The sequence below is a fragment of the Grammomys surdaster genome, unplaced genomic scaffold (genome assembly GCF_004785775.1).
Source record: "Grammomys surdaster isolate TR1022 unplaced genomic scaffold, NIH_TR_1.0 123584, whole genome shotgun sequence".
NCBI classification, from domain to species: Eukaryota; Metazoa; Chordata; class Mammalia; order Rodentia; family Muridae; genus Grammomys; species Grammomys surdaster.
This window is the reverse complement of record NW_021618792.1, coordinates 6,947-24,926: the sequence shown is the minus strand read 5'-3', so window position 1 is coordinate 24,926 and position 17,980 is coordinate 6,947. Positions and strand designations below refer to the sequence as shown.

Below are 17,980 nucleotides of genomic sequence, written 5' to 3'. Positions count from 1 at the left end.
CACACACACACACACACACACACACACACACACACACACACACACACGCCCTCTGGAAATAAAGCCCTGGAGAAGTGCCACAGGCTGCCTGAAGAGAGAGAGGCCCAAAAGGGAATGTGTTAGAAGTTGTGTTCACGACATCAGTGACCTTGGTGCCTTCTATTGAGATCGAGTGGTAAGGACACAGGCTCTAAGGGCCTAGGTGACCATTGGTAGAGGAGGTTGTGAGCCTCAAAGAGACAGGCAACTAGGCCTCAGCAGACTCCTCAGTGAGAGGGGCTCTCTCCTAGAAATGAGCAGGGTCCTCTCCTGAGGAGATGTCAGGGAGTCTTATCTAGGCCTCAGATAGTAGGACGGTCCAGAGGGCAGTGAGTCCCAGAGACTACATTCCCGGGTGGTGAAAGGGGCTCAGGGAAACTGAGGGTGAGGTAGGAAAGAGTACAGACCCTCTATATTTACCTTTCTATCTGTTTCGGGGCTCCTGTGTCCTCGAAATGAGCAGGGTCCTCTCAGGTTCATTTCCGGTGACACATTGCCAGGGACTGAGTTAGCCCTAAACTGCTCAGTCCTCTGAGGAATTATACGCAACACAGGGCATAGCTTTGTGTCGTCATCAAAGTTGCCTCCCACCCACCAGCTGCTGCCCTCCCCGGGAAAGGCAGAAACCCAGCAGGAGGAGTATAGATGAAGGTGTGCAGGAGAGACCCGGCTCCACATTCCTCACTGCATGCCTGACAGGACAGGGCACCACACCATTGTCACCCTCCATTAACCTCCCTGCCCTGGTACCTGTTCCTAAGACTCTCATTTAATTCCTTTTCTATGCCATTGCAATCACAAGGTTTAGGAGTTAGGGTTCACACCTTCGCATAGTAGACATGCCACCGAAGGGGAAGAAGGCTACAAGCAAAACTGCAAAGCGCCCAAGGGATTCTTCTGATTCCCAATCTGATGATGACATCCCGTACAATGTTCCCCACAAACCAGGTAAAATCAGGAGGGTTCTGCAAGGCTGTGACTAACCCAGGGGAATATTAGACCTATCTCTTGGCAAATGGTGTATAAGGGCACCCTGGGCCCAGTCAGGATCAATGCTTCAGATTTCAGGTTTCAAATTTCAGATTTCAGTTTCAAATGCTCAATACTTGTATTTCAAGTTTCTCAAACTGTTTGTTGACTTTAGATTCCTCCTTGATATTCTCATCCCAGGACTCCTAGCCTAAGCCACCCTCACTTCCAACCTATCTCCTGGCAAGGACGTGATTTTAAAGTCCCTTTAACCCTGGAAGGCTTGTACAAATGCCAAGATGGAAGGAGGGAGGAAGTGAGGGAGGGAAGGAGGAAGGGAGGGAAGGAAGGAGGGAGGGAGGGAAGGACGGAGGTGGGGAGGGAAGGAGGGAGGAGGGAGGGAAGGAAGGAGGGGGGAGGGAAGGAAGGAGGGGGAGGGAAGGAAGGAGGGGGGAGGGAAGGAAGGAGGGGGAGAGGGAAGGAAGGAGGGGGAGGGAAGGAAGGAGGGAGGGAGGAAGAGAAACAGACAGACAGACAGACAGACACACACACACGCAAACACTCACACACACACACACACACACAGAGACAGAGACAGAGAGACAGAGAGAGACAGAGAGAGACAGAGAGACAGTGACAGAGAGACAGATAGAGACAGAGAGACAGAGACAGAGAGACAGACAGAGACAGAGAGACAGATAGAGACAGAGAGACAGACAGAGACAGAGAGACAGAGACAGAGATTCCCAGACACATGCCTATTTTTCATCTCAAGTGGTATTTAAAAATATTTTTCTGCTTTGTATTGTATAGGCCAGCCTACTGTAATTGGTGAAAATGATTGCCCATTTATACTATATCATCCTTTATTAAAATGATACCATGCAAAAAAAAAATATATTTTTCTTGTCTAGGATTAAACTTTCCCCCTTTTTGTTTGTTTGTTTGTTTGTTTCAATGTACCAGAAACATCCGTGATTGTTATCAGTGATGAGGACAGTGCTTCATCAGATCAAGATGATCAGCAGACAAGGTAATCTATGTAAAGTCTTGTTTGTCTGTCATTAAGGTATTTTCAGAAAATTCAACTATTCTTTGTAAAACACCACATAGCATAATACTTATTTCCAGATGAGCTGAATTTTCATATACTCATTTTAAAAATTTATGTTTTTCATAGGGAATCGGTTCAGAAGATGATGCATGACCTTCAAGGTATGTTTTCTTAGAAGACATGTGCCATTCAGAAGTGCTGTTTTCCAATCTTTCAATTTTTACTAGGTCATAAGTGAGTCACTGATCTATAGGACTCTGTTTGATGTCTCCTTCACATACATTGGACTGCTTCCTTTATGTATAGGGTCTCTTATTTTTGTGTACATTTTTTTGCTTTTTAAAGTGGTGATGTGGAAACGGAAATAGTTTTAACAATGACGGGGTCTGGGTGTTTTGCACAGTAGAAATTGAGTAGAGTGTGTGTTCCTTGATGGATTGGATGAGGTCATCTCCATTTTTAAACTACTGTCTATTATATTTATTAGTTTCAACATGTTCTTTTCATGCTCTGAATTAATTTAGATTTTCTGGAGCTTTGATGTTGTTTTTCCTAGAATAACAGTGCTTATAGGAGTCTTTTCATACAGTCCTTACTAACTCTGAGTGAGCTATTAAGTAGCAAACTAAAAAAGTTCTTTGGTTTTTGTTTGTCTTTTTTGTTGTTGTTGTTTTTCTTTTCCCCAGTGAAAAGTATGAGGTTGGATCCTTAACCTCATACATTTTACGCTTGATTATTAACTATTAGTTCTACTTTATGAATTGACTGACATCTTTACAAAGTGACTAAATTTTGGACACCTCTCTAGAGACAATACCACCAAGACTCCCCACTAATTTTCGACCTGTCTCTAGAGAGAATTAATACAAACAAGTAGCTTGGAAAGCTTTTGTCTTCTTGTTGCTGACAAGGAGCTTGGATTAGGAAGAATCACAGAAATTGTTACGAGATAGATAAAAATATCTTCATCATTGCAGGTATTATTTGATTTGTAAGTTCTAAAAATAGCTATGTCCTGCATTTCCTTGATATAAGTTCATATGATGAGTAGAGAACTCCTAGTTCACGAAATATTATGAATTCCAGCACTTATGGGAAAGCATGTGTTCTGAAGTCTAAGAAAAAATTTAAATGTTCTGTATTTAATCTGCTTTTACTCAAGATACTGTCTTTTTTAGTAAAATACAGTGCCTAGACCTCATAGGTCAGAGTGCTTAAAACTAACTTTCATATTGTATGTCTACTTGTATGTTTTCAGCAGTGTTCAAAATAAAATATACTTGTGTGTTATCAAATGTGTTCTCACAAGAACTCATCCTGTAAGATTATCCTTTGAAAAGAATAATATTTACTAAATGTTTATATTCTTTTGTATTAAGTGATTCTGAGGATAAAATCAAAGTTGTCTTTGAACATCTTTATATACATGATATAAACTAATTACCATATTGACTTGGACCTTTCTTTTCTCTACTTTAAATAGTGGAATATGTATATATATATATATATATATATATATATATATATATATATATATGCAATTTGGTTAACTAGAAAGATGAAGGAAAACGGAAGTGTTTATAAAAATGTTTGTATTTTGGGATGATGTCTATGGTATCAGTTTTTAATATTTTTGCGATATTATCAATCAAAGAACATATCAATTTGAATGTATGGGAACAAAGTAGCTTCCAGTTTTATCTTCTAATAAAATTTTATTTCATGTATAGGTAACTTTACAAAGTCCTACCTTGCAAAGAGAAAGCAGTTTCGTCAAGATATAAGAACATCTATCGATATTTTGAATGAAAAACTTGTGCGTATTTTTAGAACACAACAAACGGAAAGGTAAAGTTGTTGGCTTCTATGAATTACAAAACTTGTGCAATTTCTTACTCTTCATTAGTGCAAATAAATGCAGATTCATGATCACTATGCATGGATTTTGAATCTCCCCCTAAAACTGCAATTACCTTGATTTTCCTCTGAACAGAAAATTTATTAGTTTAGAACCTCAGTTTTGCAGAATTGAGATATATAATGTAGAGTACAGTGAATATAGTCAACTTCTTGTGTTTTAGATAACAATATAACTCTTATTACTGTAAAATTCATTAATGCTTATGTTTTGTAATTGGCTGCCTACATGCATGCAGGGTCAACACCAAAGTATTATGCATAGGACAGCAGATAATAGTCAGCCTATGTAGGCACTTTTAACATATCACAACTATAAGTCTTAAATTGTAATGACAGTCTTTCAAATAATCTGAATGAGTCTCAAATTGCAATTGACAGTCTTCTGGGAAAGCCATTGTGAGACTGGAAGAAGACAAATTCACTGAAGAGTTCTCTTAGGGCAGTCCTTGAGGAGGAAGGCACATGTTACTTGGAATACATCAACTTGCTCTATCAGAATCTACATTATCTAGCAAGAGAAAAACGTATTAGATATTAGATAGAGTTCAAATAAATAATTATAGATGAATTATATAGCAAAGAATCCTCGCCATTCAAGAGGGAAGGTATGTGATACATTTTCTCTTGTAGTGACTTAGGAGTACTTAGATTTATAATGGGGCCACGTGACTTCACTTTTCTCTGTCTCATTAGATTATTTTAATTATTTTACTCTTGTCTTTTGGTTGTATGAATTATTCCAAATAGTTTTTATTTGACAATGTGTAATCTGTCTTACCCTCATACCATAAGTCCATGCTTTTTTTTTATTGGATATTTTATTTACATTTCATATGTTGTCCCCTTACCCCATCCCCCACCCACCCGGGAACCCCCTATCCCCTTACCCCTCCTCCTCCTTCTCTGTGGATGTAACCCCTACCTACCCCCCACTCCCACTTTCCCACCCTCAAAATTCCCACCCCCTGGGGCGTCCAGGCTTCATGAGGTCAAGGATCTCTTCTTCCACCTATGCCCAGCAGGGCCCTCCACTCTTACATCTTCAGCTGAAGCCCTGGATCCCTCCCTAAGTGCTCCCAGGCTGGTGGTTTAGACCCTGGGAGCTGTGGTTGGTTGGTATTGTTGCTCTCCTCGTGGTGCTGCAAATCCTTTCAGCTCCTTCAGTCCTCACTCTAACTCCTCCATTGAGAACCCCATGATCAGTTCAATGGCTAGTTGTGAGCATCTGCCTCTGAACATGTCAGACTCTTGAAGAGACATCCATATCAGGCTCTTATCAGCATGCACTTCCTGACTTCCACATCAGCATCTACCTTTGGTGACTGCACATGGGATGGATACTCAGGTGGAAAGGTCTTCAAATGGCCCCTCCTTCAGTTTCTGTCCCTCACTTTGTCTCCATATTTGCTCCCTTGAGTATTTTGTTGCTCCTTCTAAGAAGAACTGAATCACCCCCACTTGGTCTTCCTTTTTTGTGAGCTTCATGTGGCCTGTGAGTTGCATCTTGGGCATTTCAAGGTTCTGGGCTAATATCCGATAATCAGTGAGTGAATACCATGTGTGTTCTTTTGTGATTGGCTTACTTCACTCAGGATGATGATTTCTAGTTCCATCCATTTACCTAGGAAACTCTCGAATTCATTGTTTTTAATAGCTGAGTAATATAAAATTGCAAAGTTTCTGTAAGGCAAAGGACACTGTCAATAGGACAAAATGACAACCAACAAATTGGGAAAAGATCTTTACCAATCCTACATCTGATAGAGGGCTAATATCCAATATAACAAAGAACTCAAGAAATTAGACTCCAGACAACCAAATAACCCTATTAAAAAATGGGGTATAGAGCTTAACAAAGAATTTTCAATGGAAGAAACTCGAATGGCCGAGAAGCACCTAAAGAAATGTTCAGTGTCCTTAGTCATCAGGGAAATGCAAATCAAAACAACCCTGAGATTCCATCTCACACCAGTCAGAATGGCTAAGATTAAAAACTCAGGTGATAGTAGATGCTGGCGAGGGTGTGGAGAAAGAGGAACACTCCTCCATTGTTGGTGGGACTGCAAGATGGTGCAACCACTTTGGAAATCAGTGTGGCGGTTCCTCAGAAAATTGGACATAGCATTACCTGAGGATCCAGCTATACCACTCCTAGGCATATACCCAGAAGATGCTCGAACATATAACAAGGACATATGCTCAACTATGTTCATAGCAGCCTTATTTATAATAGCCAGGACCTGGAAAGAACCCAGATGTCCTTCAACTGAGGAATGGATTCATAAGTCCATGCTTATCATTATGTTTTACAGGGAGATGTTTCGTGCCAGATATTCTAAGATGTCTGAGCCTTTGCTCCAACAGTGGGAAAAGGATGTGATCAAAGTTGGGCAAGAAGAAGACAGTTTTGTTGTGAGTATCAGGTTTAGCTTTGTAGCCAATGTATTGTGACAAAGCCTAAAGTGGTAGGAATAAATACAACTACTCAAGAAGGATAGTCGAGTATAAGATCTTGGAGGAATAAGATGGGTGAGGTATGAGATGAAGGGCCTATAAGATCATGCTTTCTGGCTTGCTTCTTTTTCTGTGGTGGCATGTGAAAATGGTGGGATAGGAGTCAGGCTGGCTCACACAGCATGTTCTGATTGAAGACTCGCAACTATTCTTCTCTCTCTTCTGAGGGAGCCTAGGGAGATACATAGGACCAGCAGTAGGAGTGCCCAGCATAATTTAATGATAAAATGCTAAACAGTCGTGGGAGTAGCCCATGTAGCTTCTGTGGCAGAGCAGGTGAGGGATTATCCTTGAGTAGTTAGTATTCTGACAAGCCCAGACCAGGAGGGGAAAGGAAAGATGCTTGGATGCAAGAACAGTTTTGAAAACTGATAATGATATTTACTCTGAACAGGACAGGGAAGTTGGGTGTTAGACAATGGAAAATGTTCTTTTTAGGGCCTCTTGTATCGTGACAGGGGACTGAGCTGCAGTACTAAAGACAATGATCCTCAAAGCCAGGAAAGAGCCTTGGTGCTGAGAAAATGGTGAAACAGTCCATGGCTATGGTCAGGAAGCTGGGCTCTGGCACTCTGCTTGGAATCTACCCATAGTTTAACTAGTTATCTCTGTGACTCACTTCCCTAAGGGGTGAAAGCAGAGATAGCAAAGTTTCCACCTTATAGACTTAGTTAAATATTAAACAAGTTCTGCCTTCATATATTTACTGAAATGTCCTAAAACAGTGCCCAATAACTGGTTGTCGTGTGCTTTTCATCTTTTTCATATTTAATATATGTGGATGAAAGAGACCTAGGGGATGATTTTGAGGGCCAGGAGGGGTTACACTCAGATTACAGCTGGAGACAAGGTCAAGGAGCAGAAAGGGCTGCATATGGAAGTTTCATCTATGTACATGTTGCAATGTGCAACATTTAATACTCATTGAATGCTAGACTACAAGGAGTATATCCTATTTATATTACTGTGATGTAGGAATTCACAGATTGGAAGGATCCTCTGTTGACTTCAACATCAAGAATCCTTGCAGCTTAAACCTTAGTGACAAAAAGACTACCTTAGCCAAAAACTGTTGAAAAATATTTATCTTAAATCATTAACATCATTTAAAATTGAACATAATATTTGAAGCAGCAAGTATCAGCATTTGGGTTTGTGAATATTCAATTTTCTTGAATTTAGTCACCTCTTTCTTTTACATTTTAGAATTCATCCCATCAACATGCAGAGACTTTGTATAACACTACAATGGCGCAGAGAACAGCCATGGATGAAGCAAAAACTATTTCTGACCAGTTTCTAAAGGTCTGTTTGTTGTAGCTGCTAAGAAATAATATCCTTATGACACAGTACATAGGTAAAAGCAGGAGACAGGCTGGTTCTTCCTGAATCTATGGGGAGAGGGGGAAGCTATTAAATTCTTCTTTTAAAGTTTGATCATTTTCTATTTTGAATGCTTTCCAGTGTTAACTATGATTGCAAAGGGCATATTTAATTTGAAAACTCAATCTAGTTTTATGAGTCATTTACATCAGGAAATGTAAAATTTGGACTTCACCTAGAGCTAAACACACTGGAGAATTTTGACGTTTAATCTGCTCTGTGATGTCTTTATGCTGAAGTTGATACATAAAGAGTAGAAATCAGGCATTTTTATAAATAATTTATTGTTTTCTTTTTCTTGTTTAGTATGGGCAGTTTCCTTGAGTGGAACATAGGCAAGGGTAAACAACAAATAGGTTTTTTCTGTTCTGTTTGTCTCTTGTTTGTTTGAAACAGGATTCAACTACTTAGGCCTGGTTGGCCTTGAATGCATAGCAGTCCATGTGTCCCTGCCTCCAGAATGCTGGGATTGCTGGTGTGTGCCACCACACCTGTCGTATTAGGACCACTTTTATTTTGTAGTGAAGCATGTGAGATTGCTATGGGATTTTGCTATTAGAATTAATCATGTCCAATGGTGGCTTTATGTTCCAATTTGCAGCCCTTAGAGATGGCTGAAATACCTAATAGAATGAACAAAGAAGGCAGAGCATAGACCTTTAGTGAAAAGAGAACTATGCACTTGGACTTACTATCTTTAGTGGCGCTGATGTCAAGCTACAGTATTCAGGGGTTTAGGGGGTGCTTTGGAGGTCACTTTTTTAAATACTGTTTTACTTTTTGCAGATTATATTTATCTATTTAGGAATGTATATGTATGTGCGAGGTGCATACACATATATATATATATATACACATGTACACATACACATACATATACATAATATACACACACATTATATACAATATACAAATATATACAATATTTTAGAATGTTCTTTGGTATTTCATGTTTTAATATCTTTTTAATTTTCTTTTTTTCATTGAAAATAGGATCTTCTCTTATCCAATACATCCCAACCACATTCTCCCCTCTCTGATCCTCCTAGCTCTATCCCTACTACCTTCCCTCTCTCCCAGATCTCTCCCAGATCCACTCCCCTTCTATCCTGTTATTCAAACATATCTGAAGTGTCTCTTTCTAAACTAACTGATGCTGCTTTAATAAAGTGGCAGTTACCAAATTCTTTTAAGAGTTTCAGTGTTCCCTATACCCAGTTCAGGTGTTTAGGGAGAGTTTAAAGTTGGAAGGAATGTAGCTCTACTGAGCTGGAAAACTGTTTTCTTGAAGATTTGAATAGAAGGGGTTTCCTGTAGCTGGACTTTCTCAGAACCACCAGCATAATAAATACTGACATGAAGTCTTCTGAAGAGTTTACACTTAGCCATTCACCCAGCTAGCTCATCTAACTTAACCCGACCATCTAACCTACAACCAGCCACGTGGCGTGGCTAGCTCTATACCCTTCTCTGTTTCTCTGTGGCCCCTGTCTGTTCCCTCCATGTCCACTCCAAGGATCTCCCACTTCTGCTTTCTTCCCTCAGCATCCCTCCCTCTGCCCAGAAGACCCATCTCCTACTTCCTGCCCAGATATTGGTCATCAGCCCTTTATTATAACCAATCAGCAGCTAGACAACCACTGATGCAATTCTAGATTGCCTTTAGGCAGGTGAGGAAGTATGAATATTTAGGAAATAGAAAACACAGTTGGTGGCCATAGAAATGACAACACCAGAATCCTGCCAGTATTTAGTTCTTTGCAGGTACAGAATTAATGATTGAAAATACAGAGACACACCTTCTTCACACACTGTAAAGAAAAAAGTTACCCCAACAATTTCTTCTAAATGTCACTGTTAAATGTGACCACTAGATTGGGAGCTTATTAGCGAACCTTCTACAGTGGCTGCTTGCTGTTCCTCTCTCCAAGTTACCAATAGGGTGGGCCATGTGTTCTGTACCGAGGCCCTTTCCTCTTCTTCATTGAATTCCCTCAGCTGCTGGACTATCACAGGACCTTATCATTTTTTGCTAGTACTAGAAAGCCTTTTCTGAGTTCCCTCTTTCAGTCACTCCTTCAGTTAAAAGTCCCCACCTCCCATGTTGCATTGAAAATGTGCAAAAAAGGTATCAGCCTCCCTTTCTTAACTCTCAGATCTTCCAGTGCCCTCCTCAAAATCTTCCCCCCTCCTTCAGATCAAAGCTTCTTTTGCTGTCATTGCTTCCATGCCTCCCATATAGTAGGTTCGTGTGAAGCAACCCCTACTCTGTTTCCCTGCTTTGCTTATGGTTTTCCCTAATTCTTGTCTTTATCTAGAGAACCCAGCAAGTTCTCCTTCCTAATCCATTTTAAACGTCTTTATATTATTCCTATTTATATGCTTATCCATATCCTAGGAATATGGCAGAAAGTATGCAGTTACATTTCAGCTGTTCCTGGCATACACATGCCACAGTTAGCAACCCATGGTGTATATCACTTCACTCTCCTTTGGCTGAACAGAGCAAAGAATTCGGTGATATTCTGTGTACCTTGAATGCTCTTAAGGCAACGTGTCTACCGTGTCTTTGGAATGGAAATGGAAATCATGTTACATGTTCTGTGGAAATCATATTGCATGTTCTATCTTTCATCTTAAGCCAGTACCGGCGGCAGGGCAGGGGATACTCTAGTTCATGCAATAGGCCTGCATTTTTTTTTCTCGGACTGCTTCCTTTTGATTTCCAATGTTCATTCAGTATCTCATGCTCCCAATACAAATATGCACCTTTTTACCCCTTCTTTGTAACTATGCTTCACTCATGTAACTATTTATTTGTTTGTTTGTTTATATTTTATTTTAATTCAAAGCCCTCCTCCCTCTTCTCTTTCCAGTTTCACACTTACTAATCACTACCCTATTGCCCCCTCCCTTTCTCCTCAGAGAAGGGGAGCCTGCCCACCCCTTTTGTACCTCTGTATCCTCAGGCATCTAGTCCCAGCAGGACTAGTCACATCCTCTCACAATGAGGCCAACTATGCAGATCAGGTAGGGGAAAGGGGATTCATTAGCATGATCAGAGACTGAGACAGCCCCCTTTCCACTTGTTGGGGGAACAACATGAATGCTGAGCGACACATTTGCTACAACTGTGATGAGGGCCTAGGAACAGCTCTGGTATGTCCCCTGGTTGGTGACCCATGCTCTGTGAACCCCCATGGTTCTGGGTTGTATGAATCTGTGTGTCTACTTGTGGAGTTTTGACCCCTCAGACTCGCTCACTTCTCTCCCCAACTGTTCCTCAAAACTCCCCAGGTCCTGCCTGATGTTTGGCTGTGGGACTCTGCAAATGTTTCAGTCAGCTGCTAAATGAAACCTTTCAGAACAGACTTATGCTAGGTCCCTGCCTTCAGGCATGCAGAGTATCTTTAATATTATCAGGGGTTGGCTCTATCACATAGAATGGATCTCAAGTTGGGATCATCATTGGTTAGTTGTTCTCTCAGATTCTGCTTCTTTGTTTTCCCTGCATATCTTGTAGTCAGGAAAAATTTTGGGTTGAAGGTTTCGTGGGTAGATTGATGTCCCTCTCCCTCCTGTGGAAATCCTGTCTGGATACAAGAGGTGGTCATTTCAGTCTCTATATCCCCCTCTATCAGGAATCTACTCTAGAGTAAACCCTGTAGACACCCCTTATCCTCTCCTGTCCCAGGCCTCAAGCTAGTCACCAGAGATAGCCCCCTCCCCCTGATTTCCATTCTCACTCATTCTCACTCCCTCCTGGGGCCTCTCTCACACAGCTTCTCCTCATACCTGATTGCCTTGCAACCCCATACCTCTCTTCTCTTACCCTGTTCCCTCCTTCAATCCACTTCTGATGACTATTTAGTTCCCCCTTTGAGTAAGATTCACGTATCCTCCCTTGGGACATCTTTATAAACCATTTTTTGGTCTGTGGATTGTACCATGGCTATCCTGCACTTCCAGGACAAATCGCTTCCAGTTTATGACTATTATGTATAAAGCTGCTATGGACATATTTGATCGAGTGTCCCTGTGGTATAGTGGGGCATGTTTTAGATATATGCCCGGGAACAATATAGCTGGGTCTCGAAATATTGGATTCCTAGTTTTCTGAGAGACAGCAAATTGATTTCCAAAGTGATTGTACAAATTTATACTCCCACCAGCTATGGAGGAGTGTTCCCCTTTCACCACATCCTTGCCAGCATGTGTTGTCCCTTGAGTTTTGATCTTAGCCATTCTGACAGGCAGAAGTTGGAATCTCAGGATCATTTTGATTGGCATTTCCCTAATGACTAAGGATGTTGAACATTTCTTTAAGTGCTTCTCATCCATTTTAGGTTCCTCTCTTGAGAATTTTCTGTTTATCTCTGAACCCTGTTTTTAATTGTCATTTTGGATGGTTGGTTTCTAATTTCTTGAGTTCTTTATATATTTTGGATATTAGTCCCCTGCCAGATGTAGGGTTGGAGAAGATCCTTTCTATTCTGTAGGCTGCTGTTCTGTCCTATTGACAGCATCCTTTGCCTTGCAGAAACTTTGCAGTTTCATGAGGTCCCATTTTTCAATTGTTGATCTTAGAGCCTGAGCCATTAGTGTTCTGCTCAGGAAGTTGTCTCCTCTAAAAATGACTTCAAGGCTATGCCTCACTTTCTGTTTTATTAGATTTAGTTTGTCAGATTCTACTTTAAAGTATTTGATCAACCTGGACTTGAGTTTTGTGCAGGGTGATAACTATGGATCTATTTCCATTCTTCTGCATGTTGATATCCAGTCAGACCGGCACCATTTGATGAAGATGCTTTCTTTTACCCATTGTGATGTTTTTGGCTTCTTTTTATATGTATATATATATATATATATATATATATATAATCAAGTGTCATTAGGTGTGTGGATTCATTTCAGAGTCTTCAATTTGATTTCATTGAACAACTTGTCTTTTCCTATACCAATATGATGTAGTATTTATTGCTGTTGCTCTGTAGTACAGCTTGAGGTCAGAGATGCTGATACCTCCCAAAATCATTGTAGTGTCCAGAATCGCTTTACCTACCCTGGATTTTCTGTTTTCCCATATGAAATTTCTCTTTCAAGGTCTGTAAAGAATTGTGTTGGAATGATGATGAGAATTGCATTGAATATGTCCATTGCTTTTGGTAGGTCACTTTCACTATGTTAACCCTACTGACCCATAGCATGAGAGATCTTTCTGTGTTCTGACCCCTTCCTCAGTTTCCTTCTTTAGAACCTTGAAGTTCTTGTCCTATATGTCTTTCGTTTACTTGGTTAAAGTTACATCAAGGTATTTTATACGATTTGTAGCTATTTAAAGGGTACTGCTTCCCTAATCTTTCTCAGCCCTTTTATCGTTTTTATAAAGGAGGGCTACCTAGCTCCCCTCCCCCCCTTTGAGGTAATTTTGAATCCAACCACTTTGCTGAAAATGATTATCATCTGTACTCTGGTAGAATTTTTGAGGTTGCTTATGTACACCATCATATCATCCACAAAGAGCAATACTTTGACTTTCTCCTTTCCGACCTTTATCTCTTTGAACATCTTTTTTTTTTTTTTAAAGATTGTCTTTTTGCTCTAGCTAGAACTTCAGAAAGTAAATTTAATAGCTAGGGAGAGAGTGGGCAGCCTTGTCTTGTCCCCGATTTTAATAGAATTGCTTTATGTTTCTCTCCACTTAATTTGAAGTTGACTACTCGTTTCCTTAATATTGCTTTCATTATATTTAGGTCTGTCCATCTATCCCTGATCACTCTGTGACTTTTAACATGCATGGGTTTTGGATTTTGTCAAGGGATTTTTCATCATCTAATAAGAGGATCATGATATTTTTCTTTCAATTTATTTATATGGTGGATTACATTGATTTTCTCATACTTGATCATCCCTGAATGCCTAGAATGAAGCCTACTTGATCATGGTAGTTGATTTTTTTTTGATGTGTTCCTGTATTGGGCATGAGAGTATTTTATTATTTTTGCACCAATGTTCATAAGAGAAATGTATATGAACTTCTCTTCCATCCTTGAGTCTTTGCTTCAGTTAGGTGTCAGGGATTTGTGGCCTCATAGAATGTGCTTGGCAATGTTCCTTCTATACCTATTTGGTGGATTAGTTTGAAGAGTATTGGTATTAGCTCTTCTTTGAGAGTCTGGTAGAATTCTGTGCCAAGACCATTTGACCCTGTTCGTTGTTGTTGTTGTTGTTGTTGTTGTTGTTGTTAGACTTTAACTACTCTTTGTACTTCCTTAGGGGTTATAGGGCTGTTTAAATAGTTTACTTTGCCTTCATTCAACTTTTGTAAGTGGTATTTATCTAGAAAAATATCCAAATAGTTACGATTTTCCAAATTTGTGGAGTAAAGCCTTTTGATATAAGACTTAATAATTGTTCAAATGTCCTCTTTATCTGTTGTTATGTCTTCCTTTCCATTTCTTACTTTATTTGGATACTGTCCCTCTGTCTTTTAGTCAGTGTGTTTAAGGTTTTTTCTATCTTGTTGAATTTCTCAAAGAACCATCTCTTATTTTCCTTGGTTCTTTGTATTGTTTAATTTGTTTCCAATTGATCGATTTCATCCCTACTTTTCTCTATGCCCTGCCTTCTACTACTCGTCAGTGTGCTTTCTGCTGCTGCTGCTGCTGCTGCTGCTGCTGATGATGATGATGATGATGATGATGATGGTGATGATGGTGATGGTCCTTCTAATTCCACTTCTTCATCTTCCTCTTCTTCCTCCCTATCTTCTTCTAATTCTTCTTCTCTAAAGCTTTCAGATGTACTTTTAAATTGCTCTTAGGAGACGTTTCTAATATCTATATGGAGGCATTTAGTCCTGTGAACTTTTGTGTTAACATTGCTTTCATTGTGTCCCATGAATTTGGGTATGCTGTGCCTAGTTTTTCGTTGAATTCTAGAAAGTCTTTCATTTCTTTTTCATTTCTTCCTTGGTCCAGAGATCATGGAGTAGGGAGTTATCCAGTTTCAATGAGTTTGTGGGCATTCTGGCATTTGTATTGCTGAAATCTAGCTTTAATGTGTAGTAGTCTGATGAAATACAAGGTGTTATTTCAATTTTCTTATAATCTGTTGAGGCTTGCTTTGTGGTTGATTATATGGTCAGTTTGGGAGATGGATCCATGAGGTGCTGAGAGAGAAGGTATATTCTTTTGTGTTTGAGCGAAATGTTCTGTAAATATATGTTAGGTCCATTTGATTCATAATGTTGGGCTTTTTCATTATTTCTCTCTTTAATTTTTGTCTGGATGTCCTGTTAGTTCGTGAGAGTGGAGTTTTGAAGTCTCCCACTATTCATGTGTGGGGTTCCATGTCTGATGTAAGTTTTAGCATTTCTTGTACAACTGTGGGTGCCCTTGTGTTTGGAGCATGGATGTTCAGAATTGAGATATCATCTTGGTAGATATATTTTTTCATCAGTACCAAGTGTCCTTCCCTGTCTATCTTGATTAATTTTTGTTGAAAGTTAGATTTAGAATGGCTGCTCTAGCTTGATTCTTTGGTTTATTAGCTCAGAAAACATTTATTCAGCCCTTTATTCAGAGGTGATGGCTATCCTTACTACTGAAGTGTGTTCCTTGTGTGCAGTAGAATGTTGAATCATGCATTTTGTATCCTTTCTGTTAGCCTGTGTCTTTCTGTTGGGGAATTGAGTCCATTAATGTTTAGAGGTATTAAAGACCAGGGATTGTTAATTCCTGTTATGTAAATGGTGGTGGTGGTGGTGGTGGTGGTGGTGGTGGTGGTGGTGTGGGGTGTGTGTGTGTGTGTGTGTGTGTGTGTGTCTGTGTGTGTGTGTGACAGAGAGAGAGAGAGAGAGAGAGAGAGAGAGAGAGAGAGAGAGAGAGAGAGAGAAAGAGAGCATGTGTGTACTTTCCTTGATTTTGTTGGTATGGAAATGTAGATTTCCTGTGTTTTGTTGGCTATAGCTATCTTCTTTGGTTTGGCATTTTCCTTCTAGTATTTTCTGTAGGGCTGGATTACTATAATTATTAGGATAGGTCTTCTCATGTCATCACAGATTTACTGGCTGTTTCATGTCAGGAACTCTTTAGAATTAACTTTTTCCTTGACTGGTGTGCCAATTTCTTCTATTGTGTCTTCTATGCCTATGATTTTTTTCCATCTCTTACATTCTGTTGGTGGTCCTTCCATGTGTTGCTCCTCTTCTCTTCCGTAGGTTTTCCATCACCATTATTTCCTCAGTTTGTGTTTTTTTATTGCTTCTATTTGCATTTTCAGATCTTGAACATTTATATTTCCTTCACATTTTAATTTTTTTCTCGTATTACTTTGAATGATTCATTTATTTCCTCTTAAAGGCCTCCACCTGTTTGATTGTATTTTCCTGAATTTCTTTAAGGGATTCATTGAATTCCTCTTTAAAGGTGTATATCATCCTTATAAGATTGGTTCTAATTCATTTCTTGTGTTTAGGTTTGTGTCAGTATAGCCAGGACTTTCTTTAGTAGAATATCTGTGCTCTTAAGTTGTCATATTGTCCTGGCTATGGTAGATTGTTTTCTTTAGTAAGCATTTGACCATATGTTCCTGTTGTGGTATTTATTGAGTGGGGTCCTAAGCTCAAAGATCCTGGTATGGCAAGCCTCTTGTGGGTATTCCTGAGCTAGACAATGGTACTCACAGTGCAGTGCAAGTATACCATCAGTTGCACGTGCCCCTGGGGACACCTGAGGAGGGTATTGGAGATGGGGAGAGGCAGGTAGAGAGATAGCCAGACAGTGGAGTTCTGGGGAACAGGAGTCTACTCGGGGCAGCTGGGCATGCCCCAGAGGACTCAGTAGGCAAGGAAAATGGGTGAAGGAATTGAATCTAGCTGGTATGTTTCAAGATCATCAGGTGTGATGAAGGTGGGTGTAGAGTTGGAGAGACAATGGAGGTTCCAGAGCAGGGGGATAACAGGCTGCTCTTGGGTAGCTGGGCTGCACCAGAGAACTCAGCATGTAGATAAGATGGGTGCAGGTCTGATAAAGGTGGGTGGAGGGTTGGAAGGATAATGGACTTGGAGGTTAGGGTGCAGCCAGCTTCTGAGGGCAGGGAAGCACCCACTTAACTCATTTATTGCACATGGAAATCTGCTTAAATGTCACCATTATTGGCATTTCTAACAAGCATCTGCTGACTGAAAATTTGAAAATTTTGAACTTTGCATGTTTTGAATGTGACATGAAAAGGGGATTTCCAATTGAAGTAGGCTTGTTTGTGTTTGTTTGTTTGTTTGTTTGTTTGTTTTAGAATATACAAGACCTGGAGAACGAACACAAAATTCTTGATACTGTTGAGCAAAACAGATTGGAAAATGAAATGGAAATCCTGAGGAATAAAGTTGTGACAGAAAATGTAGGTAGTATATACCTAACACTGAGAAGTGGGTGTCTCTTTGATTTTTTGTATGCCTTCCTTGAAGAGATGCTTATAATAATTATCAATACCTCTGTTTTAAAACAGCAACAACAAGACTTGGCAGCTATAGAATCGTGTCTTCATTCTCTGTTCTCCGAGGATATTGAAGAAGATAAGCTGTGATCCCATGTCATGTGACATACACAAAACGTTCTCTACATTACCAAAAATTATAATAGAAATTGGCACATCTCATTTGTCATTATTTGTTTGGTACATATCAGACTCCATGTCCCTTAATAATCCAGTGAGCTCTGAGCAGTTTCGTGGGTTGCAGCCATGACAAGGGGGTAAATATTGAATTACCAGGCCCTTGGGAAGAAACACAGAAGCACTGTCACTAACACTAATAGATTTGGTAGTATATGGTAGAATTAACTCAATGGCGTCATAAAAGTTCTCTACTGCAACTTATATTTGTCTTGTAGAAAACAAAATTTAACTTCTAAAACTTATCACAAGCTGAAAACAGCAAAACCAAAAAGTCCTATGTAGATCTTGGAGCAGGGGTTGGGGATGGGAGAGCAGGTTTGTGGCATTTCTAGATAGCTAATGTTCATGGAATTGGTTTATGTAGCTGTTTAATGACACTTGTCCTTAGTGTTGACAGAAAGAGTTTGACTTATGTACAGATAT

The 17,980-nt window shown here is 39.8% G+C and overlaps 1 protein-coding gene across 1 annotated transcript; it reads left to right on the top strand.

Moving 5' to 3' along the window:
* Positions 1 to 878: 878 nt before the first annotated feature.
* Positions 879 to 17,467, top strand: LOC114636343. The gene is made up of 8 exons (XM_028784480.1): positions 879 to 987; positions 1,975 to 2,041; positions 2,189 to 2,223; positions 3,793 to 3,910; positions 6,295 to 6,394; positions 7,703 to 7,801; positions 17,177 to 17,281; positions 17,390 to 17,467. Exons 1-8 carry the CDS (start codon positions 879 to 881, stop codon positions 17,465 to 17,467), a joined length of 711 nt encoding a protein of 236 aa, XP_028640313.1.
* The last annotated feature ends 513 nt before the right edge of the window (positions 17,468 to 17,980 follow it).